This window comes from Hakea prostrata, chromosome 7, assembly GCF_041222555.1.
Source record: "Hakea prostrata isolate BN-2017 chromosome 7, UWA_Hpros_2, whole genome shotgun sequence".
In the NCBI taxonomy this organism is placed as follows: Eukaryota; Viridiplantae; Streptophyta; class Magnoliopsida; order Proteales; family Proteaceae; genus Hakea; species Hakea prostrata.
In genome coordinates this window covers 44,244,617-44,270,520 of record NC_142606.1, presented here as the reverse complement: position 1 = coordinate 44,270,520, position 25,904 = coordinate 44,244,617, and the positions used below count along the sequence as shown (strand labels likewise).

The 25,904-nt window shown below is 37.6% G+C and overlaps 1 protein-coding gene across 6 annotated transcripts in view; it reads left to right on the top strand.

The window, feature by feature from the left end:
• LOC149011243 (Asparagine synthase family protein) overlaps positions 1 to 25,904 on the top strand; it is a 92,874-nt gene that overhangs the window by 4,060 nt on the left and 62,910 nt on the right. For 5 of the 6 annotated variants that reach the window (XR_016174512.1, XM_089162204.1, XM_089162203.1 and 2 more), the window contains exons 2-6: positions 10,049 to 10,397; positions 14,142 to 14,335; positions 14,478 to 14,613; positions 21,798 to 22,112; positions 22,247 to 22,344. Coding sequence is in view for 5 of the 6 variants with exons in the window: in XM_089162204.1 (XP_089018330.1) it covers positions 10,049 to 10,397; positions 14,142 to 14,335; positions 14,478 to 14,613; positions 21,798 to 22,112; positions 22,247 to 22,344 (1,092 nt within the window). In the remaining variant the exon portion in view is untranslated. The remainder of the gene's footprint in view (positions 1 to 10,048; positions 10,398 to 14,141; positions 14,336 to 14,477; positions 14,614 to 21,797; positions 22,113 to 22,246; positions 22,345 to 25,904) is intronic. The other variant, XM_089162206.1, reaches the window with a different exon arrangement.

Here is a 25,904-nt window from a genome sequence, read left to right as displayed (position 1 = left end):
GCTCTTTTAGTTCCTTCAATCTGGATTATATCACTCTCCATACAGAGGCATTTATAGGTCTCTGTTGAACATGGCCGTGCCACCTCAAACAATTTTCCTGAAGCTTATCACTTATGGGAGCAACTCCTAGACCAACTCTAATATGATCATTCCTTATCTTATTATTCGTAGTTTTGTCACTCATCCATTTTAGCATCCTTATTTCTATTACATTGAGTTTATCTATGATTTAACATCTCAACACTCTACACCGTACATCATAGCTGGTCGAACGACAGTCCTATAGAATTTTCCTTTAAGCTTTTATGGAATACGTCGATCACACAAGACCCTGGACACACCCTCCACTTCATCCACTTTATTTTAATTCTTTGGGAAACATCATCCTTTATATCACCTCTTTTATTTATGATTAAACCTAGGTACCTAAAACAACATCACACTTTAAGGGAATTTTCATGTGCAACAAAGGTGACCGTGTGACCTTTAAGAAGTGTGTAATTTTTCTTTCTATGACTCCATTTTTTTGTGGAGTATTAGAGCAGCTTGTTTGATGGGCGGTCCCTTTTGAAGCACAAAACACCGAAATCTCATTTTTTGTATACTACAGGGCATTGTTTGACTGAAACACTTTAATTATTTTGCCAAATTGTGTTTGAATTTCAGTAAAAAAATTGTTATAAATTGAGATCTGGATTTTAATGAGTATAACTATGTCATTTGAGAATGATCATCGACAAAAGTCACAAAATACTCATAGTTGAATTGGTTTAAATTCGTATAAGGATCCCATATGTCCGAATGCACTAAATCAAAAGTTTCTAGACTAATAGAATCAGACAAAGAAAAAGATGTTCTATGCCATTTCCCTAACTAACAAGCTTTGCATTCAACAGATGTAACATTTTTGCAAGAGGGAACCACAATTCTAAGTTTTGATAAAGAAAGGTGACCTAAACACCTATGCCATTGTAATGCACTCGGTTCTGTAACAAAATTAGCAGTGATGGAAGTTAAGGAAGATGATTCTAGGTAATAAAAGCCATTCCTTTCATGTCCTAAACCAATCTTTCTCCCTGTCTTGTTGTCTTGAAACTCATAGAAAGCTCGAATAAAAATAATAGTGCAATTGAAATCATGGAAAAGTTTACTAACATATAAGAGATTGACAGGAGAATTAGGTATCAAAGTACAAATTTTAGGTTGAAATTGGGATAAGGAGATATATCTCCAATTCCCGTGGCAAGTATAGTAGTTCTATTGGCCAAGATAATAGGTGAAGAAAATTTTCTAAAGTTTGAAAGGAGTAGAATTTTCTGTCATATGAGAGGAGGCTCTAGAATCGATTAATCAAGAATTAGGACTAGAAGAAAGAAAAAGAAGGTTACCTGAGTGCACTGTTGTCACGACGACGAGGTGGTGAGAGGCTATTTAGGCTAGTTGAGGCGATGAGTCGACGAGGCGCCCTCCGAGGTGCTTTTGAGGCAATTGAGGTATTTTAAGTTAAATTTTTAGTGTACATCTTATACACTCTTGTTCGTCATAAATCTATCATATCTTATATAATGAAAAAAAACTAATATTAGCCTACCTCAAGTCATCCAACATACTATAAACCACACATAGTAGGTCTTAAATAAATTCCAAGTATCATACTATAATTAACAATTGAATTCAAGAATCAAGATACGATAAAATGGGACTAAATAGTAAACACATGCATAAGCAAAACAAGTAGACAACATACCTTCATTAAATATCACCAGCACCAGCACTAGCACCACCTACAACTCCACCAACACCTACAGCTTCACCTTCTCTACATTGTTGAGCTCTAGCCAAATATCCTCATAAGTAGAAGAAGAAAATGAAACAAAACATATAGCCAAATATCCAAATACAAAGTTTTAAGTATATAAGCAAACAATCCCACTTATAATCTAAATTTAAAGTCCAAATCCCAAATATAACAAAACATCCATATCCAAAATTCCCAATAAAAATTGACAATCCATATCCAAAATTCCTAATAGAAAAGTATAAATCAACTAGTTGTAATCATCAAGCAAATTGGTAGCAAATGGGAGATCTTCTCGAAGTTGTTGTTGCTCCAAAGAGGTACTTGTCCTAGACCTCGAACCATAATCATCTACAATATTCTCATCATCATTCAAATCTTCCATGTTCCATGTCTTCATCAGACTAAAAGTCAAGTTCCTAACCACCCTCTCCAAAGACCTGCGACGTGAATAGCATAAATTAACTCCAGTAGATGTTGACCTCTCCTGGGTTTGTTCTTGCCCTCAAGTGATGCAGATGCCCCCATAGCTTTATTAGTAGTGCTCCAAGTAAGATCACCCTTAGGATGGACTAAATCATCAAGCTGACTAACCATCCACTCACTGCTCCAGTTAAGCTCATCAAGGAGTAGTGGATCATAATTTCTATTCAGTAATCGTCATTCATTGAACCTTTCTTGAAGACAAAGATTGTACTAAATAAAAACTAGATCATTCAACCGCTCATGTTCCAACCTATTCCTCTTCTTGGTGTGAATCTGAATTCATACGCAATTGAAGAGAATCCCAAGTCATTCTTCCAAAATTTAAACTTAAAAGTATTTTAAATACTTAAATCACTTAATACTTACAAACTCAAATGTGCTTCAATTCCGTTCATAACCAGAGGAGGAACAACAAAGGCCTAGTATCCTCCGTGCAATCCTTGTAAGCTCAAAAGCATTTCCTCCATGTGTATCCCACCAGGTAACTATAATATAAAAAAAAAAAGATTAACATAAAAACTAGAGTTACGAACCAAATAAGTATAACTAAAAATAAAAAGCATACAAGTAAAAACTTATGAGGACTTATAGTTGTATGTTGTCTGGTAGCCATACTTGTGGAGAAAGGACCTCTACCTTGCTTGTATTCATTTGCCTTGTGTTATACGTTATCTTGTAGACTTACATCAGGCGCTAGTCTTCCAACAACTGCATTGAAAGAAGTTTGGAGAGAACTAATCAACTCACAATCATCCACAATATTTAAATTGTAGAACTTCCCAGGATTCAAAAATAAGGCTGCACCATATAGAGGTCTCTCCATCTGACACTCCCATCGCCTATCAATTATTTGTATGTCTTTTTTCTAGAGTCATTCTTTGCCTCCAAAATTGTTCTTTATTCTTCTCTTAGCTTCTTGCATGGCTACAGACACTTTAGGTAATGCAGGTCTTTCATCAGCATCTACAATCCTCAATACAATCATAAGAGGTTGTGGTGCTTTAATGCAATCCTCCAGACTCAGCTACTCTCTTCCCTGCTTCTGTCCTGCTTCTGTCTTAGACAAATTGGATTTTGTCCACTCCTCATAAATGAATAAGTGTCTTAAGTCATCCTTTGTCAATAAGCTTTGGAGTGTCAAAAAATGAAGTGGCAAATCTAGTCACTGTAGCCCTCACAAGATCCCTGCCATTTGTCTTCTATCTTAAGGCCTCCAACAATCTTGTGTGCCTATAAATGAAAGTGGTTATTCTCTTTGATTAAATTATCACCCTCTTATGTTGTTCCAAATTCCCAATGTCTTCTAGCGTAGGGAGTCTAATATAATGTAGTCCTCTTTTCCATTAATAATGCCCCTGCTGCTTTGTAATTTGAGGCATTGTCACTCACCACTTGAATTACATGTTCTCCCCAATTTCTTCAACTTTACTATTCAATAATTCAAAGAGCATTTTTGCATCTTGCACGTGGCTAATGCATCCACAGAACCAAGGAAGAATGTTCCCTCTGGACAATTGACAAGAAAATTGATGAGGTGCCTACCCTTTTTATCAATCTACCTATTAGACATGAGTGTGCATCTTTACATCTTCCAATACCTTTCATAACTTTTCCACATCTTCATCGTTCTTTCTTTCGTATTCTTCAATAAAGGCACCTTGATTTCATGGTAAGTTGGGGGCTTATACCCAGATCCATATTGTGCAACAGACTCCAACATCACTTCAAAACTTTTAGCTTTAACTATATTGAATGGAACGCCACACTGATACACCCATTCAGTGATGTGGTTATCCACTTGCTTCTTTTCTTTTGCGGATCTCAATATATTGAAGATTGTTGTTTGAGTAGTACCATTTGCCCTCCTATCATCAACAACTTCTTCAGGAGTGTGTCTAAGATGCATATCCATAGGTTCCCTTACTATTGCCTTATTGAGGGCACTTTTCAATCTCTTTGATGCAGTCCTAGAGCTTGGTATCTTAAAGCACACGTCAGACCCAACACTAGCATATGTCTCTCCTTCAGTGGAGGTAGGAGTAGGATGTTCTTCTCTAATTACTTGTTGAACATCATCATACTCCTCATTATCCAAATCAGTAACAATTGCCCTCTTTTTATTTTTCAACAACACTGCATTCATCTCTTGGGCAATTGTTGCAATGGTCTTGGTGCACTTTATAGCATACCCATATCAACCTACTAGATGTTGCTTCAATCTTCTAATTCCTCCTTTAAGGTCTTTGTTGCACAAAGATTCTTATCAGCAACATCTGGCCAATACCTATACTTTCACCCAGGGTCATTTGACTTGGCCTTTCTCTTTGGGTCTTTCGAGGGATCATAACTAGCTTCACCCCCACCAGCAGCATCCACCAGATTATTAGTTGAGGGCATTGTAACTAACTAGGAAATATCGGCAAATAAAAAACATGAAACATATAAAAATAATCAGCCAAAATAAAAAAAATAAAATAATAATAATGATACCACAAAGACAATTAAAGTATTAAACATCTATGAAGCTTCTATGTTGAACTGAGCAAATGTCTTGTCATTTTTCACAAAATTTTCAAGAGTCATAAAGCTTCACGATTCACACATGAGTGTGTTTTCTAATTCTTTTTCAAAATGATGAAAGTAAGAGAATCCCCAAAGCAACTATCAGAGCATGAAGGTATTCAATAATAGTTCATAAGAAATCCCCAATGGCAATTCATATTAATTAAGCATTTATAAAAGCAGAGTTAAAAAAAGAAAGAAAGAAAAGGAATGGCCGAGAATCTCAGAAGCAACTACTAGAGGCTCAGAGCACATGAAGGCATTCAATAACAAGTCATACAAAGTTCCTAATGGCAGATCATAGTGATTAAGCATTTTTGAATTCTGAAAACAAAGTTTTTTTTAAGAAAAGGCTAAGAATCTCAGAATCAACTACCAGAGGCTCTGAGCATGAGGATATTCAATAACAGGTCATACAACTTACAAAGTCCTTGATTAAGCATTGTTTATTTTTAGAAACAGATAATAGAGTTAAAAAAAGAAAATGACTAGAGACATACCGTTGCCTGAGAAGACGGTGAACAAACACCCAAAAAAATGGCCAAGAATCTCAGAAACAACAATCAGAGGCTCAGAGCATGAGGGTATTTGTCAGATAATAGAGTTAAAAAAAATTTGTCGGAGACATGCCATGGTGAACAAACACCCAAAAGATCGCCGGAGTTTATTGCAAATCGATCATTTATTTTGTTAAAATTATTAGGCGTAACAAAATCACAGATTAATGAAAGGAGAAAATAACAAAGAGAAGCAGAAGCAAACAGCGACTCCAACCTTCGTCCTTCGCCTGAGATGATTTCACCGGAGTGCCGCTGCAACTTCTGACTACCGGTTCTGCAAGCCTGCAATTGGTTTGTAACAGATTTTTTAGGGGAAAAAAAGGAAAAAGAAGAAAAAAGAAGTCGCCAGAGAGAGGAAGCACCTACTGGAGTGCCGCTGCAATTTGAGATGGTTCGAGTAATGTTATTACGAGTGTCGCTGCAACTTTAGACTACTAACGCTGCAACTAGTTTGGGTTTCTAGGGTTTGGATTAAGCTAGGTTTAAGGTCGAGTTTTAATTGGGTCTTAGAGAAGTTAAACCTAAAAGGAGTTAAGGTTTGGATGAAGGATTAGAAAGATCTAGGGTTTTGAAAATTCTAGGGTTAGGGTTTCCTAATAAGAAAACAAGTTGCAGAAATTCTACGTTTTAGAAGGGGATGGGGCTTGGGATAGAGTGTAAGGGGATGGGGAAGATGATCCTACAAGTTTGGGGGAATTGGACATGGGATCTAGAGGATAAGGGTAATCTAGGGTTTAATGGGTGGGAATAATTCTGGTTTTGGGTTTCCTAAGCTGCCACATGATAGAAGGTTGAAGAAGAAGAAGAGAAAGTGAGAAGAGAAGGGCTGGAAGGCTATCCTAGGGTTTGGGGAGGGGAGGGGTTAATGGAATAGGGGTGGGGGAGTCTTGCGGTTGCTGCCACAGGGTATGGGGAGGGGAATGAAAGCTTGTGAGGGGGTGGGGTGCTAGATTGCAGAATAGGGTTTTGAAGGGTGTGGGTGGGCTGTGGATGAGAGAAAAGAAGGAAAGGGGCTGGGTAGGGAGGGGGTTTGAACTTACTTGGGACTTGAGTATGAATGCTGTAAATCAGAAAAACTGCAGAAATTGATCTCCTTGAACCAATCACTGACCCCCCCCCCCCTCTAGGGAACCCACGATCTCACTAGGTGGCCTCCAACACTCAAAACAATTTTTATTCATCAAATTCAATCTGCTGTTTTACAAGGTTTGAAGGCTTATTTATAGCCCACTAAAAGAAATTAGACTGGGGCTCAACTTTAGAAAGAAATCCAACTTAGACTTTAACTTGCAAGTCAAATCAATCTGAAACTCCTAAGACTTTAAATCACACAAAGAACCTCGAGAACATACTGCAGAGGAATCCAATTTGAATTCTAAGATTAGATGTAGATTCCTTGCAAGCAGTAGGACAACTCTAGTGTACTTCACAAACTTGGGATCCAACTCTAATAAGGACTCATTGATAACTCGCAAAATTTATGAAAATGACCAAAATAGCCCTGTGTTGGAAGAAATTCCCGGGTTGCAGGTAGGGACGCAGGGTACTGGTAAACTCCCTGGCCCTCTTTGGCTGGGCTTGGATCTGGTTTACATTAATTAGTAGCAGCTTCTTATTTGTTTTCAGTATGTGATGAGATGATGGGTAAAAATTTCAGTCATAAGAGTCTTGGGTACTTTGGATTCCCCCTATTGAGTAAGAGGTTGGTAATTAGTCTTAACATAACAATAGCCAACAGAATCCAAAAACACAAGCAAATCAGGACCAAGAATCGTCAATTCTTCAACAAGGGATATAAAAAATAATCTTCAGCAGAGACAAGAATCACACAACCAGAAGCCAAAACAAAATTGAATTGCAGCCGATGTGGATCTCCAACAGAAAATAGGATAGCATAGTCGAACTTCAAGGAGAAAAATGGGCCAGCAAAAGTTGAGCCTTCCAAATCGACAGGTTTATTAAAAATAGGAATACAGTTTCTGTCTCAAATGACCAATCTAGAACATAAGTGACCAATCTAGAACATAATCCCATTATTTCAGAACTAACCCAAAACTTGACTCGGAATAAATTCTTGAAGAGAGATAACATACCTTAAAGGGGGGGGGGGGGGGGGGGGTGTTGGACAGGAAACTGTTGTTTGATCTTTAAAAGGAGAACTAATTCTTTTCATTCACTCCATGAACTGGTACTCAAACAAGTCACCGAAGAATGCAGCCTTTGCTGCTGTACTCTTCAACTGGAAAGATGGATAGCCTTCGAAACAACTTCAGCAGAAGTTTACCAACAAAATAAAGAAGATGAGAAGATGGAGGAGCACGACCGAATGATAAGGTGCGTGGAATCTACCTATTTGCTTGGAATGGTTAAATTTCGCGTACTTTTTTTTGCATCTTTCTTCCCTCTCAACTACACATTCAAAGGACAAAGTTGCATGAGAAGGATATAAAGAAGTTGATGACCAGGCTGTGGAGAAGTTTGGGCTAAAGATCGAAGGAAATGGGAAGAATGCTGATGGAGTTGTTTTTGCAAAAAGGAAGAAGTAATGCGTTGTTGAAATGGTCCATATCAGCTGATATGGTATTCTGATGCATCTAATGCAGTTTATGTTTCTATTTTCACCTCTTCAAGAAAATCAGATGCTGAAGAGGCATATAGTTGCATCCCCATCACTGGGAAGAAATTAATTGATCATTGATACCTGGATTTTGGTATGATAAAGTGTTAGAACCCTTGAGTTTGAAACAGAGATGATGGGTTGAGTTATGGGGCATGTAATCAATACAAATGGGTAATTCACTTGTGATTCTAGTTTTGCATGATTCCAAGAAACAAATTTCGGTGGATACCAGGATTTCAACCCAAGAAAATGCCGAAATTTTTAGGTTTTGACCAAAATTTTGGTTGAAACATACGATTTTTTATGAATTTTCGACCCTAGGTTTTGGGCCTTATATGACGTTCATTTCATCTGATTTCTTGATTCCTATTTATTTAAAGCATCATTAACACATTGGAACTAGTATTTTGCCCAAAAAAACCATTGGAAATTTATCATTCAATTATATTAACAAATGATTAGTTATGACAAGTACAAGCTATATTGCATATAATAGAATCATCAGCATACGTGAATTGTTTGATATAATGGTTACATACACAACAAGTCAACAAAATAAAATGACTAACTAGATCAAGTGATGGCGTCTCACATATATTAAGTTGAAGCCCATATATCATATATACATATGTATTTTTTCAAAATACATAATTTAGAAAATAATTATTAAAATAAAAAATTGAAAAAAATGGTAACAAATAATAAAAAAATAAGTTTAACAAAACGCAATCATAAATCATAGTCCTAGGCTAAACATATATTAATTTCAAAGCAATACAAGATCATTTAAGACATGAACAAAACAAAAATAAAAAAGGGAAGTTTGGAACTGTTGGGTATAGCTCATGCTTCACATTCTATTATTGCTAGAGTTTGCTTTGTAGCTATTGTGGCTTAGGAGATGTTTGGTGGCAAAAGATGAGGAAAAGAGGTGCTTAAAGGAGTCATGGAAATTAGGTGGGAATGGGATAGAAATCAACAAAAACTGAGGAAAAACAAGTTGGAATATTGAAATGGTCGAAATTTCAGTCGAGATGGTCGAAATTTTGGTCGAAACCTCCGAAATTTCGGTCGAAACTATAACTTCTCCGGAATAATTGGAGTTTCATTTCGGTTTTCAAAAATGTAAGCATTTAGGTCAAAATTCGACAATTTCAGTCGAAATTCCTTCTATTCATGATTCAACTCCAGGATGGTTGGTTGCTAATGGTCTTTAGAAAATACTGGCTTGGTGTAGCTTAATCTGCTTATTCCTGCGGAAAAATCATTGTTTTGCCATTATGGATTCTGGAAATGCCAGTTCAATGAATAAATTTCATTATTATCTGATATAATCATTCTATGACTATGATAACAAAGAAGAAAGTTACCCTTTTTTGGTGAAAAGAAAGAAAGAAGCTATCGCTGGTTGGTGAGTTTGTAGGTCAGCATCCATGGCTACATCTCTGAAAATCCTAAAGCAGATAAAAAAAATAATAGCAGTTCTCTAATGGCTTCTATACATCTGTCTAAAAATGTAAAATAAGTTTAACACCATCCTAGAAATTCGGTGGAGTTTCCAAAACCAAAATTGCTCGTATTGGGTCGAGGGTGTGGGTTGTGTTGCAGATGTGGATAGGGATTTACAGTTTTTCAGAGGATGTGTGTTCTGAGGAGGAAGAAGAAGAAGCAGAGGAAAAGGCTAAGACTAAGTGGTCAATTAGATTGGTTGTGTGAAGGCATATAAGGGTTAAAATTTGTTTATTTTTTTTTTAAAGACCGTTAGTTCCGGGCTGCTGTTGTCTTTTAAAATTTTTGGGGTCATCTGGCTGTGGGCTAGTAAACGGGGGGGGGGGGAAGAAATTTATTCTTGTATTACTTGAGAGTAGAATGGAATTTGGTTAACATTAATGCCTTATGGTGCCTTCTGGCATGCTTTCCGAATTTTTCCCAGAAAACAAAAAAAATTCTTATTTTAGTTACGAGTGTACTTTGCTCCTGAATTACTTAGGATATCTGTACTGTTTGGCTGGCTGGCTATAGGTGGTCCAATCAAAGTTTGCAGTGGATGATCTTGAAGCTGCTCTCATTAGACGAGGTCCTGATAACTTGGGATGCAGGAAAATTTTCCTTCATTTAAGGAGTTCAAGTTCAGTTGAAGAATTGGCAGTCCTGTCTCACCTTGATGTAATTAAAAGGGAGAGCTCCTCTTTGCACTCTGAAAAGAACAATGTTTGTATCACTTCGGCAAATGAATTGTCTCAGATACAAGGCAATCATGTCAAATCAGTGGCTGAACTTCATTTTCTTGGTGCAACATTACAACTTAGGGGAATTAATCCAGTTTCTCAACCACTGGTAGATACTTCTGGCAATCTCCTTATTTATAACGGTATGTATGCTTATCCTTGAAACATAGTGGGTGCGGGCTATTTGTTTGATGTATGGTTTCTTTATTAATTTCATGTTGAGTTATTGGGGCCGTAGTTGCATGCATTCTCTATCTTACTTAGGCTGTGACATTTCGTGATGACAACACTTTATTTACTTGTTCACTCATTTGTACAGGTGAAAAACTAGCAGACATGTTTATAAAACCTATGAGGATAGTGAGAGTTAATTATATTGGGTGGCATTTAACAACATTTCTATGCTAGGTGTTGAAGTATACATAAATTTCGTATTTTTACTGTTCACGTTACTGTTCACGTGAACAGTATTATGCTATTGTTTTTATTCTATTTTCTATTTCTAATGTGGGAGTCTTGCTACATAAGTTTTGGGAGTTTTTAGAAAGCATAGTTTCTATTTTGGTGGTAGTTTTTATTTTCAGAACTTTCTATTTTAGGAGTTAGGAAGTTACTAAAGCTGTAATTTTTTGTTTCCTTTTTTTAGAGGACAATTACTTGTCTCTCAAGTTGTATTAGATTCATTAGAAGCCATAAATAAAAGGGCTTTGTGATTCTAGACTTTTTAGCTAAGAATCACAGGCCTTTTCTACTGGTTCTTCATCTCTCTTCTCTTCTTCTTCTTCTCTCTTTTCTCTGTCCAAGTTCAACTGCTATTTTGATTATTTAAAGCTTGTTTTCTAACATGGCATCAGAGTTTTTTTGAATCAAAATAGTGTTGTTCTCAATATTCTCTACTGAAGTTTTTTTTCTTTTGTTTTTCTTGGTGTGAAGCCACCTAATGCTGTATATTATGGACGGTTAGATCAGATATTCATGTGAACTGATCTTCTCTACCTATTACCTTACTCTTACATGTTCCAGAACTTGGATACCTTTGTCACCTCTTTTTTGCTGCAATTTTTTTCCTCCTATTTAGTCCTAAGGTTACAGAATTTTTTTTGGTGCTCATTCTACTTCAAGTTTTGGAAAACTTATTTGAGTGATATCTACCTCAGTTTAATGTCTTCACTTACTTGTGATTCAATCATGAGTACGACTGAATCGAAAGGATCTCAAGGAGATCATGTAAATGTTCAAATTACATCTATCAAGCTCAAAGGTAGTTCTAATTACTTGTTGTGGTCACAAGCGGTTCGGGTGTAAGAGCTGGGGGTCAGGAATCTTGCGTAGATTTTCATAGACAATGGAAGCAACTTCAAGAAGACTGGAGAGATCATGATCCGGTGATTATAGTCTCTTTGGACACTGTGTGTGGCCCATTGCATTGACCTAATGTTGAAGCACATTGGGAGGATAAAGATTGTTGAGAGTGTAGTGTACAGGGCAAGACAAGTCACAAACTTCATATATAATCACAGCTACATTCTGAACATGATGAAGGAGATATGTAAAGGTGACTTAGTGTGACCCGGTATCACCAAATTTGCCATAAACTACATTGCTTTACTACCATATCATCAGAGGACTTCTATAAACAGTTGGGAATTGTGGTGAAGATGATGGACCCCATTATAAAGGTCCTACATTTGGTGGACTTCTCTTTGAAGGGGCTTACATAAGAATAACCTAATAGTAGCTTTTGTGTTGTGGTGGCTCCATCATCTCTACCCCGTAGGCCTACCTTTGCAAATAGTTGACATACTCCGCCCATGTCAAGATCTGAGTGAAATGCCACTAGATCCACGCGATGCACGTGTTTGTTGGCAAGAACCATGCTAGAACAATTGTAGGCGTCAGAGATAAACTCAAACAAGGCAAGAATCACTTAAGAAAGGAGAGAGAAGCTCTGGAAGCGAAATTTCAACTGGAAGATTTCACTGAAATCTCAAACTTTTCAATTTCAACCACTGTTTCTTTTCACCACCAATTTTGTTGAGACTTTGTGAGATTTAGACCCTTGCTCCTAACTGAAGGAGTCTCCTCTTAGATAGGATTCCATCTTGACAAATCCTAATTAGACTTAGGACTATTTCACGACTTGAGAATGACTATTTCAAATACCAAAACAAAATTAGATTTGGACTCCTACTAACATGCTGAATCCAACTAACCCAAATTGAGCTTGTTTAGGACTGCCATAATTACCAAAATGCCCTTCACTTGGTTCCATGGTTGTCAAGGTGACCAAAGCGGTTGGGGCTGCGTCTAGGTGATAAAGCGGCACCTAGGCGGCAATAAGGCTACCAAAGTGGTTGGGTCAAAAATTTTCAATACAATTACTTTTCAATGTAACTACTTTCTATTATAAGTTGAACAAACATTCCATAATCACATTCATCCAAAAAAAAAAATGCATTCAAGAATAATAATTATGAAAATTATCCAAAAAAGAAAACAAAGATAATAGTCCATTTTTTTAACCCAACATGATAAATTAATAAATCACATTATTTAGATTTCCAAGCATAGTTGTCAAATTGGCAAGGCGACCAAAGCGATCGGGGTTCTGACTAGGCATTTAGGCAACAAAGCGGCGCATAGGCGGCAATAAGGCGACCAAAGTGGTTGGGTCAAAAATTTTCAATATAACTACTTTTAAACTACTTTTCAATATAATCAATGCAACTACTTTTTATAATAAGCTAAACAAATGTTCAATAGTCATATTCATCACAAAAAACAAGCATTCAAGAATCATAATTATGAAAAATTATTCAAAAAAATAACACAAACATAAGTTCATCTCATCAAACCATGGTTGTCAAAGTGTTTGCCTAGGCATTTACTAATTCATTGATTCTTGATGTTGAGTATGGCTTATGCTTCACATTCTGTTGTCAATGGTCTGGGGAGGCCACCCTGGTGGAGCTGTGGGGGGGCAGCGCCCGGAGCAAAAAATAGGTTCTATGTCACTTTGGGCTTTGGAGTTCCTTTGCAGATTGTTCGTCAATTAAGCGGTTAAAAAACCTCTTTGCCACCTAGGTGGACGCTTTGACAACTATGTTTCCAAGTTATTGTCCATTTAATGATTCATTGATTCTGGATTTTGAAATGACTTAACTATTAAATTTATATATGGCTTTGTAGAATAAATCTTGATTTAAAAAATAAAATCAAGGAAAAAAATATTATGTACAAAATTTTTAAAAAATGTTTGCTTTAGTGTCTAGGCGGCAATAAAGTGCACAAGGCGATAAAGCGGTAAAACAAGGCGGTTGAAAAACTGCCGCGCCTAGGCGGGCGCTTTGATAACCATGCTAGGTGCGATTCTCCTTGCCCATATGATGCGTGGGCAGCAACCTAAGGCCCTGTTTCGGCTCTTGGTCTACTACTGGGATGGCCTTGGGTCTGGTCCACATCACTTACACTCCAAGCAACCATGGGTAAAAAGGGCAGACCAGTACTAACTTGTAGATGGCACCCCATGTTACAAAGAGGGTCGTCTTGCCGTAATAATATAGTTTAGCATTTTCATTACCTAGCTGTTCTTTTATTTAATGAATTTTTAGCGAACATTATGGTAGCATTTTTTAGTCTTTAAAATTAAAAAAATGCTCCAAGTAGAGGTGAGTTGTTTGGAGCTTTCTACTTTACTCGGTATAAGATATCAGCAAGTTGGGTTCCATACTTGAGCAATATCCTATCATTCTCCATTCCAGTAGCAGGTTTTGTTGGATCAAAATTATTGTTGCACAGAAAAGATGTGGGATCCCATTAAAATTTTCATCTTTTTACTTCATGAATGTTAATAATCTTTATAAAAATATCTGATTTGAGTTATGAAGGTGAAATATTCGGTGGAATTGGGGTTGGTAGTGATAGCAATGATTCGGAAATTCTCATGGATGCTCTTGGGAGGTGCTGCTCCTGTGATTGCCATGCAAGTGAAAGAAAATGCTATTCAACCGAAAAGGCGCTTGGTTCTGTTCCAGAACTCCTTTCAACAATTAAGGGGCCGTGGGCATTAATCTATTGGCAGGTTTATAGCTAAGATTTTTGGAACGAACTCTATTGGTAGTTTCCCCTTTTCAAAATTCCTCTAGTATGCAAGTTGCTGCAGTAGTACATTACCATGTCTAGTATCTCTTTTTTAACACATCTTTTCTCTTTGCTGTGAGAAGGATAGTTCAAAAACCATGTGGTTTGGTCGAGATGCATTTGGGAGGCGTAGCTTACTTGTTCACTGGCCTACTTTGGATGACTTTCGCCTTTTACTGTCTTCTGTGTCACCATCATCATTTATCAACAACGATACGAGTAAGTGCCACATAACAAACGACCAAGCATTCCTGCTTTCTACTTTTATTTGGTAAGAAGACAAGGTACACTTGTTGCTTGAATTAGCGGGGTTGATTTCCTTTAAGTTACTCTGATAAAGAATTCTGTGAATTTGAGTCTATATGCTGAAATGAAGAGGGTTTCTGCTAAATTTTTTGATATTAAACTCCATTCTGGTTGTACTTTTTGATAATTTTGAGATAATTTTTATTTATATTGCGAAGGAATGAGAAACGTTTGGCGTAATACAACAGCAATGACGTAATAAGTAGAGGAACATCTTTTGTTTTTGGGGGTGTTTTGGGCAGGGGGGGGGGTTGGAGGGGGATATACTAGGGCTGTTTTCAGTTTGGACTCTAATTCTGAGTTCTGGAGTCAGAATTGGAATTGGAATTGCTTTTAGAAGGTTGCATATGACCAGATTCTGCCCTGTAATTTCCACAATTGAATCGAGATTTCAAATACTGAAGGTTATGTTATATGTGTTAGAGAAATGACCCAACTACCGTCATAAGATTTTGATGATCACAAACACATACAACAAGGATCTAACATTTTGATGTAGCCTCAAGTGAATGTGGCCCAGTTCTTTCAGGAATCAGGTAAGAGAACCAACTCATATGTGACCAAGAAAGGATTCCTCAAAATCATGGGTTTAGGGTGTATGAGTGGTTGTCCCCATTTGGTTCCTAACAATTGTGTTCTAATTCCTTGCTTGGGGATTGGATTGTTTGATGGGATATTGATGGATAAAGGTATAAGGATATTTAGGGTATGAAGGATAATTTAACCATCCCATGGGAGATTGATAAATTTGTTGGGTTTAGGGTGTATGAGTGGTTGTTCCTCAATTGGTTCCTAACAATTGTGTTCTAATTCCTTGCTTGGGGATTGGATTGTTTGATGGGATATTCATGGATAAAGGTATAAGGATATTTAGGGTATGAAGGATAATTTAACCATCCCATGGGAGATTGATAAATTCGTTGATATGAGGTACATTTGAGATGGGAGGAAAACTTAAGGGATTGGATAAAACTCTGTAGGATTTTATGATTCTTAGAATAATCTTTTCAAGTTCCAATGATTTTGGATGGGTGGTTCTAGGAGATACTGGGTTTCTTGATTTCGGAGGGAAAATAAGGTGAGAATAACAAGGATGTGTAAATCTATGTTTGGATTGGTCTGTTGGGGCTGAAATTGGGATGGAAGGTCACTAGGTTGGGGGGATGAGGTTCCTTAACTTTGGGATAGATCTAAAAAAGTCTGAAAATTCAAGAAAATAAAAAAGAGTGATATCAAAAGTGAATGGAATTAAGTGCTGACCTGTTATTACTTGTAATAAAAGCCTTGTAATGGGGCTGTAATGCAGATGGAAAGAAGTGGAGGTAGGCTATAAGCACTGCCAAAGGAGAATCCTTCAACTAGAAACCCCAGGTTGCTTACTGGATGACATGGAGGTCCCTTACCACTGATGAGAAGCTCTACTAACCTTGCTATCCTAGGTAGAAAAACACCCTAAGGTGGCCGAACCTCTTTAGAGGGGTATTTTTGGCATATTAGCCCTGATTTTAGTTCTGAAATTAATTTACAAGAGAAAACACCAAGTCTGAGAGCGTACGTTGCACAAAAGTGGTTCGAAAGGTAACAAAAGACCCAAATCAAGGCTCATATGATATGGAAGACCAAGATTGAACCAACACCTGTGCAAGTACCCCTCAAGAGCTCAAGAATGAGATTAAGTCAAGCTTGAAGACACTACATTTAATTTAGGGAAGTGGCACGTTGTAAATGCATAGAAATTCAAGTTTACATTTTTATAAAACTAAATGGATGTGCAAAAGGGTCTGTTGGGTCAGATTTTAGGGGCAAAAACCAAATCCTAGAAATATTTTTGGGAAGCCCTAAAAAAGTTCATGGGAAAATTGCCGGTCAACCGTTAGCCAAATTGGCCTGGTCGATTGACATCATTCTAGAAACCATGCAGTTTCAACTGTGAAAGGGTCTTGGTCAACTTCTAAGCCGATGGTTGATGTACCAATCGATAGTCAATCGATTGTTAGGCTTGGCTGGCTTCCAACGACTAGTTTCAAATGGCTACTTTGAGTAGGGAGACCGTGAGTGTACACAAATCGACCGAGAGTTCAAAAATATGACCATTTTCTACTTTTTGGAACCCGATTCAAACCCAGTCTTTTTGGCTATAAATAGAGGTTGTGATGACTCTCTTAAGCACAATAATTAGTGCTTTATTAGCCCTTATTATTGTGGTTTTGTGGTAGCCTTTGTGTCTCCCACTCTCCCTAAATCCAAATCACTTTGGAGTTCTATTCCCTTTGACCAAGAAGGTAGAAGTGTTGAACTCAAGGTAGATAGCTTGGAGGTTGGAGACCTACATTCAAGTGCATTCATTGTTCACATTTCTACAAGGGTTGTGCCACACCCAAGAGTTATTTATTAGTGATTTTGTATTACATTTATAGTTGGGTGTTTCAGCCTGGGACTAGAATTCTTGTAAAGGTATTCTTGCTTGGATCAAGATTGTTGTAAAGGTATTGTGTCTCCACCCACTATGTTGAAATGGATATACCAGTGGAATTCTCTTTAAGGTTTAGAGAGGAGTGGACATAGATTCAGTTGAATCAAACCACTATAAAATACTTGCGCCTTGTCTCTTGCTCTTTTATTTGGTTAAAAATTTGAATTGTTAATTAATTGTTATTATAAGGCATATGCAGTAGTCTTAACCTATTCACCCCATTCTAGGTTGACTTTCAAGTTGAATGCTGATTATATATTAGCAATATTCAATTTTAGCAAATTTTGTGGTGGACATTTTGGTTACTTATGAACAACTAAGAATAAAATATATGTAACACAACACCAAATGTTAACCCAGAGAAGAAGAGGAAAAGAGATGATGGAGATGGAGAGAAGAGGGGAAGAGACCTATGGGAGAGAGTGCATTACAATAGAATGTAGTCCTCCCCCTTTGTAATTTCTAAATACAATATCCTAGAATAAAAGAAACTTTACCAATATAGGGAGAAAATTGTAAGAGACAAAACAAATTAGACACGCACTTACGACCCATATGTTACCCCCATGTATGGTTAGAGATCTTGCTTTTTTGGGCTGCTGAGATGAGTTTATGGATGATACTAGAAAGAGTATATAATTTGACCGAGTTCTTTATCCAACTTTCTTTTTTTTTTTTTTTACATAACTTGATTGAGTCAGGGTCAAGATCTAGTCTCATTTCGACCTTGTCTCGCTCCTCTTGCCTCCCTTCTACCCAGTGAGCTTCCAAGTTGGATTTTGGCTGAACCTTTCGCTTCATTCTTACTGGATCTTCACCTCCAACACTCCTAAGCAAAGTTTAGCACATCTACATCAAGAAAACAAGATTATCAAGGCCATTTGAAGGAGTTCTTCGACCAAGGGTGAAATTTTCCCTCAAATTTTATTTTTTCAAATACTGTGTTCAAGAGTAGGTATTTGGGTGTGGATTAAACATACGTTCAACATCTTGCTTTGATCTACTAAACCATGGAGGACAATGATATTGCTTGGCAACACGAAGTCCTCATGGATCCACGACGATGAACCATCAGTTGTAAGTTTTGTAACTACCGCGGCAAACTGAGGTTGAAGCAACACTTGGCTGGATATAATGCAAATACCCCAGGTGCCTTGATGTCCCTAATTTTGTGACGGATGATATTCTTGACCAACTCATCGAGATGGTTGAATGACATAGAGCTGTTGGTAGTAGAGCTGAAGGAGTTGGGCCTTGATTCATTTGATCTCACCTTCTTCTATGATGAAGTTATGAAGTTGTGATTAATGAACTATTGTATTATTGTATTCTCGAGATTCGAGAATAATGATGTTCTATTGTACTCATATAGTTCGAATTCTAAACAATTGAAGTTATTTGATGTATCCTATCACTTGGTTTTCATTTATATATCCTGGTGGTTCTATATTTCATGTTTTATAACCTTGCATGTTCCTTCTTGTAGCATTTCGGTTTCAAACTTAGGATTGAGTTAGAACTCATATATAGGGTTATTTTCTCACAAATTTGAGGGCATTAGTGTGGCTACAAGGCCTAAAATAGGCTAAATACCAACTTTGAGCCCAACTATTAAACCCCTAAGATGGGCCCTCAAGTTCACTTAAGTTGGCCCATCAAAATTTACCAGATCTCGCCCAAGATCTTCCAACTCAAGCGAGTTCTCGGTTTTTCTCAACGACGAGAATGTCTTTGAGAGTGGATTCAGAACCATGCCCCTATGGCACATAATATTGACCATGTGGCCTATCACCCAAGAAAAAAAAAACACTTCAGTACTCCACTTCAATACTCCCCCTCAAGCTGGAGCATATAAATCACCCATGCGTAGCTTGAAGCACCCATTTCTTAAGTTAGGGCCAAATAGGGGGTTTGTATAGATGTCTCCAAGTTGGTCTGTTGAAGGAACAAAGGAAGTGCTATTTGACTTCTTCTACAGCATCTCTAACTTAGTGGTAGTCAACTTCAGAATATCTCTAGAAATATTTTTCTATAAAAGTCTTGGTCTAAAACTCATGGGCAGCAACAAATAATCCTTCAAAATAATATACTGAATTGCTCTAAACCCAGAATAACACCTTAATAGCAGTCCTTAACCAAATATAACACCTCTACTGCAGCAGTTTCTCTATCAAATCAACCCCACAGCAGTAGCAGAAAAAGAGATTCATCCTTGGCCAGTCAAATTGAAAAAAAGAAAAAACAGTCTACTAAAACTAGTGATGGATTGTAAACAGTCTCCAATCAGCTAGTTCTGAAAACTAGGGCTAACCACACTAAATAACATAGTCCAGGTCAGATCAAGGTTTCATGAATTAATCTCAAACAACAGAAGTTGTGGGCTCTATCACATGTAATAGAACCAATAGAATAAAGCAGTCTTCAACAGCAGCAATAAGCCAGGTTTAGATTCAAATCAGTGCCCCCAAAATGCAGAAAAACTCATCAGATCACATACCCTTATAGTAGTCCACCTTTCGAAATGATTGAGACTCGATTCTGTGGTTCTTATAATCGTGAATCAGTCTCTTGTCTTCAAAGTCTGAAATTACTGCAAAAAATCCAGTAAGAGCTCTGCTCCAAAGAAGACCCTCAAACCAGTGTATGGAAACTCACCACATTATTGCACAAAAGAAATAATTCAGAGTTGGCACAGGGATTTTGAAGGATCCTCAGCCCCAAGGCTCTGATACCATGTCACAAAATAATAAGGAAGATAACATAGAAGAAGAACTTGAGAGAGAAGAACTTGAGAGAGAAGAACAAGAGGAGAGTTAATGTGACAGAGCTCTTTCGTTATGAGAGTTTCTAGGAAATAGATCCTTTATTTATATAATAAATTACAGAAGCAAAATAAGAAATAACGATACACTTGGGAATCTTGTATTCCCCAAATACCATGACAAATACCCCCTCCATCAGGACTTCCCTATCCAAATTGTGTATTCCCTCAGACTAGTTATCTTAGGCATGCTGATGACCAGACTTATAAAGTTACAGTTGTCGATTACCTTGACAACCATAGGAATAAAATGTTATGGGATGTCTATGTTTGTTGGTTGGAGGAAACGATGTTACAGGCATAGTACTACTCAGCTCATAGGATGGATCCACGCTTGGCACTCCTCTTGGCACTAAGTTGTACTTTCCTTTTATTGTCATTTATTTTGTATTTGATGTTTTGAAGTTAGAAATTATATATTGAATGTTATGTACTTAAGTAGTTAAGTTTATAGTGTACTTCTCGGACAACTCTACATTGATGTTACGTACATTAAATGACATATCTACATTGACTTTTTTAGCAAAATAGAGCCAATGTGTTCTTTATACTCTAATTGGCTTAAATGCAAAGTCCCATCCTAATATACTCCCTAAAACCTATTGAAACTTCATGTCGAAACTTGCACAAAAAATCCTAAGTTTCCTCGAAATTTCTCAGTTTCCCACCTAGGTTTCCCATTTTCACCTAGTCTTAACTTGAGTTTCCATCGAATTTTTTTCAATGCTCTCATATTGAATTAGCTATACACAACTTAATATAGCCATTAGTAATTCGTGTTTGTTATCATCAAAACTAATGGAGGTTGATATGGCAATGCTGACATGGCATTCCTGAACAGTCTTAATATTCTCCTCCAGATTCTCTCGAGATTTAGCACTTTTTTGGCTCTTATTCCCTTTTTGCCCTTTTTCATTCTAGCAACCATCATCAGTTCCAGTCCATGGGAGTATCGAAAATCTTTACAATATCATAAACACAAATAATTAAACAAAATTATAATTCAATTAAGCATCAATCTGTTGATTATTCAATCAGTAATAAAATATTATTAGAATAGAAGATAAACCATGTGATCAACTTAGGCATCATAGACAATCGAAATAATAAAATAATCTGGTTTACCCAGACACCAGGAACACTAAAACAATAAACCAATATCCGAAAATGAAACAAATGACACATTCTACTTATGTTAATGTAATATAGGCTCGAAAACGTTTTCCATCGTTTCCTTGAGATCAATCCTATCACCATTGGAGTATCGTAGGTGTTAGCCCCAAAAATGCAGCTTACTAATACATTCGTCTCTGAGATTCTTTGGTGAGCAATCTCTTGTTGTAGCAAGGCAATACTAGTCTTTGTGAGGTGCAAATACCCTCTGTGCCTTTCCTCCATTCAAGCCGTCTGCCATCATAAACACAGTTTCTCCGATCAACTTTCTGTGAATTCTTTTCTTTGTAGATTTAAAGGTTCATTTTATCAGTAGTTGCAAGCTGATAGGGATCTGTCTGAACCAAAATCAAGAGTTGCTCACCGGAGAGGGGGTGGATCCCTAATGTACCAAATACCAATACGGACTTGCTTGGTTCCTTTTGAGCACTTGGACTGGTTGGTACCTGGGTTTCATTCACTTTATTGGTATGGTAATCATTTGTTTAGCTGGTCCAACAAAATTTGGTAGAGTTTAATTCCAAAATGTTCCTTAAATATGTTAATTGGATTTCCATTTTTCTGTTAACTATGGTGAATATCTTATGATATTTCCCTCTCTTTCAACTTATAAGTTTAGTCTGCGAACAGATGTTGAAAGTGAAGAGTATTGTGGTCTCAATTTCTGGGAAGAACTTCCCTATGGGATATACAGCATATGCTTTGATGCTTCAAAAGTGGGTGGATCTCTGGTTGGCACTGTCAGAAAACATGAATGGACCAATCCGGAGCTACAGGAACTGATTAAATGGGATCGAGCTTTTGTAAAACCACAGGACAAGGAATTAAAATTCTGCAACCATTCAGTTCTCGAAGAAGAAAGTCTCATGAATTTAACTTCTCTGGATGGGATGCCCTCTGGATTATATTCTCATCGTATTATAGAGCAAAACAAACTTAATACAGGTATCCCATTTTCTTAATGACTCATATCCTCTGAAACTTTTCATCTTACGTTTTGGCGTTTATGCTGTTGCAAATCTTGGAGTGAGATATTGCAGCCAACAGACATTCTGATTGCACTTTTCTGGTTGTTGCAGGGGTAGTTCAACATGCAGTTTCATTGCCAGCGTTTAAGGTGCTTATTGCTCTGAAAGAATCTGTGATGCGACGGATTAGTCATAACAGAATCTCTCAGGTCCTTAATCTCGTTGATGTTTTGTTCATTTCTATGCATGGTTTGAGAATGTCTTACACTCCATTGTGTTGATTCTGCCAATCTATATGCAACAATAGTCTTTAATGGCTTCTCCTTTACCCTTTGGTACCTCAGGACATTCAGGATTGAACTTATCCTTGTGAGTAGAACTATGGCCTGTTAATTTTCTGGCAGGGGCATCAGATACTAAAATTTGATGCTATCAGTTGAAGGGAGGAACTTCAATTTTGATCAGTTATTCTTGTTAAATTCAAAATGTTGAAGTAGTTTCTTTTTTGAAATATTATTTCCTACTTTTTATTTGATAAATGAATTTGTAGAACTAGTTTTCTAATAGAAAATTGTTTTCTATTTGTGTCGTGTTTTCTAAATATGTTTATTGCCATACATTTGAAACTTGAATTTAAATAGTAGAATATGATATGAAATAACAAGAAAATTAGTATCTACTGATTTTTAGTCATAAAGGTTCCCTTTTGGAATGAGTACTTTGGTAGTTGGCTATTGGTAACTGTGTTTGAAACCAGGACTATGCCTATTGTAGATGTGGAAGAAAACCATTACTTGCATTTTTACATTTCTCTTGGAAGCTAATTATAATGTAGACATGGAAAAAGGGCATATGTCTTATGGATAAATAAGATAAAAATAATTGGACGGACATTTTATCTTCCAAGTTTTTACCTTATCGCTTAGTTAGTGGTTGAATTTTTTATGCCTTAGGATTTGTTTAACAAGACCATCATACCTCACCTAAACCACCAGGTTTAAGGCATAATTGATATGCTAGCCTAAATTGGCACACCACACAATCCAAGATCGCATGGTCAAATCTTACATCCATACCATTAGATCTTAGTATCAATGTATAAAGAGGTTCCCCGATTAGCATGGCGGTGGAAAAGAATAATTAAACCATGTTAATCATTCATGATCAATAGTTTCTCAACAACAATTTTCACATTAGCTATGGTCCACATATTCCATAACATCAAATCCTAGTTGTCGATGCCTTAGCGTCCTGGCAATTTCCAAGCCTTAAGGCAGTGGAATGCCATGTGTAACCCTCAAAAGGCAGTCATATGCCACCCAAGGAACAAATTTCGACCTTGCAAAAGGCCGAAATTTCTATGTTTCAGTTGAAATTTAGAAATTTCAGCTGAAACTGGATTTTTTCCGGGAATTTGGAACTTCAATTTTGGGCCTCATATGGACTCAAAATGATTTGATTCTTGCATACTACTTATTTCAAGTATAATAAACACTATAGAACTACTAGTTTACCAAAAAAACCGTTGAAAATGTTACATCCAACTTTCCAAGTATATACTACATATGAGAAGAAGCGAGAATGTTACCAATTACAAGTCTACTCTATTCCATGTCTCCCTCTTCCATCTGCACCCCATACAAATCACAATACAAGTCCTATGATGTTGTCCCATATCGTTGTCGACGCAGCTCTGTACGTGGCCTCATCCACATGCCTAAGATTTCTTGACGGTGGGAAGTTGTGAATCTCCGAATAAGGAACTGGCTCAACTGCATATGGAAAGGCTGGTGGCGGCTGTGAAATAGAGTAGAAGATTTGCTCAACAAATGAAGGAGCACCTGGCTGTCAGCCATGGTAGAAGACCTCGCTCTCGAGAGAGATCCGCCACCTTGAAAAAGAGAGATCTCGACCATCTCGGTGAGATCTCGGTCGAGATATACAATTTTTTGGTGTCGACTCGGTGGCCCATCTCGGTGGGTTTTAGGGTCCCAATTGGGTTGAAACTTGGTATTTAGCTTATTTAAGGCCTTTTGAACACGTTGGTGGCCTTGGATTTGTCAGAAACAACCCTATGTATGATTTCTAAGTCTACCCATAGTGTGAAACCGAAATGTAGTAGGATTAGGGAATGCAATGTTATACAACATGTAATATAAAACCTTTAAAGCATATAAATGAAAAGCAAGTATATCAAATGCATCAACTAACTTAAATGTTATCAAAATTCCATTCATATGAGTATCACAATCTCAATTTTCAAGAATAAAATAATTATACAACCATTAGAAGTTCTATATAAGTCATTAAATCATAAATTCATAAGACAAGTAGAGAATGATTGATCTTCCTTGTTGTAGATGTGCTAAGAGTAGTTGTGAGTGAAAATTCAGCCAAAATCTACAAAAAAAAGGCAAAAATTGAGAGTTCCAGCGAGATCCAGGGCGAGATATGGCGAGATCTCGAGCGAGATATCCCAACTCGCAGATCTCAACCTCCATCTCGTCTCGCCAAGGTGAAAAAACGAGATATCTCGCGAGATCTCGCCGAGATCTCGCGAGATCTCCCACCATGCTGTCAGCATAAGGATAAGGTTTATACTGACAATAAGGTTCCAGTGGCTAACTCTGATAGGTTATTGTGGGAGGGACACCATAAGCTCCATAAGCTTTATAACTATAAGGATCCACTAAGGGTTGACCCTGAGTCTGATAGCCAGGAGGGACACCATATGGTTTATAACCATAAGCTCCATAAGTCGACCTAGTAGAACCAATACTCTCCACAGTAGTATCATATGAGGACTCTGTAGGCCTATGCCATCCGGATCCTTTAGAGGTGGAGTCTCTAGAATCATCAATGCTCTCAGCATTAGCCGGACGGTAGGACCCATATGATGGCGTGTCCACTGTGTTATAGCCGTGCTATCTCCCCTTCCCCTTCCTCGAATATGTAGAGGAAACATTCTGGCCTTGAGATGTAGCTCCAATATGGTCTGAATCCTGTGTCGCATGGGTGAACTGACTCTCCCCTGTGAATCTCGGTGGTCATCCCCCCCCTTGACTCTTATGTATTGCTGGTACTGGTGGTGGTGGTCCATCCCTAGGATCAGCTGAATCCTGATCACGAGGTCCAACACCCTCCTCATCCCCTCCGTCATCATCACCACCATTGTTGTCATTGCCGGAGGCTTAAGTCACATCATCCTCAGTGTCGGACCAGACAATCAAATCCTCACTCTGGGTGGATGCACTAGGGTGTAGCATGAAGGGATGGGCGGGCGCTGCATGTGCACTCCCCTGCTAGGCCATGAAGTCCTCCACGTCAGCCCCCATCTCTTGTGCAATTTGTCTACTGGGACAACCTCCCTCCTCATCCAGCAATGGCTCTCCACTGTTCCTGATCCAGTCAATTACTGGGTTTCCATCATCATCCATCTCAAATATGTCGGCCAACTCGATATTGTTACTCTCTATCCATCCCCTGTGTAATATGATCCTCCCTCAGTCTCGTATTATAGTGTATGTAGAAAAGGTCCTCTAGATGCTTCACACCCAATCGGTTGCGGCTCTTTGAGTGAATGAGGTTGAAGGTGCTTCAATTTCTCACAACCAGTACAGAACATGTCTGAGAGAGCACTTTGCTTGTAATCGCTCTCAAGTGGGGTGAGTCACGTCCAAAATTGCAATCACCACTCAGCTGCAACATACATAGACTCCAAGTCATTTTAATACTTAAATAACTAAATTAAAGATAAAATATAATAATT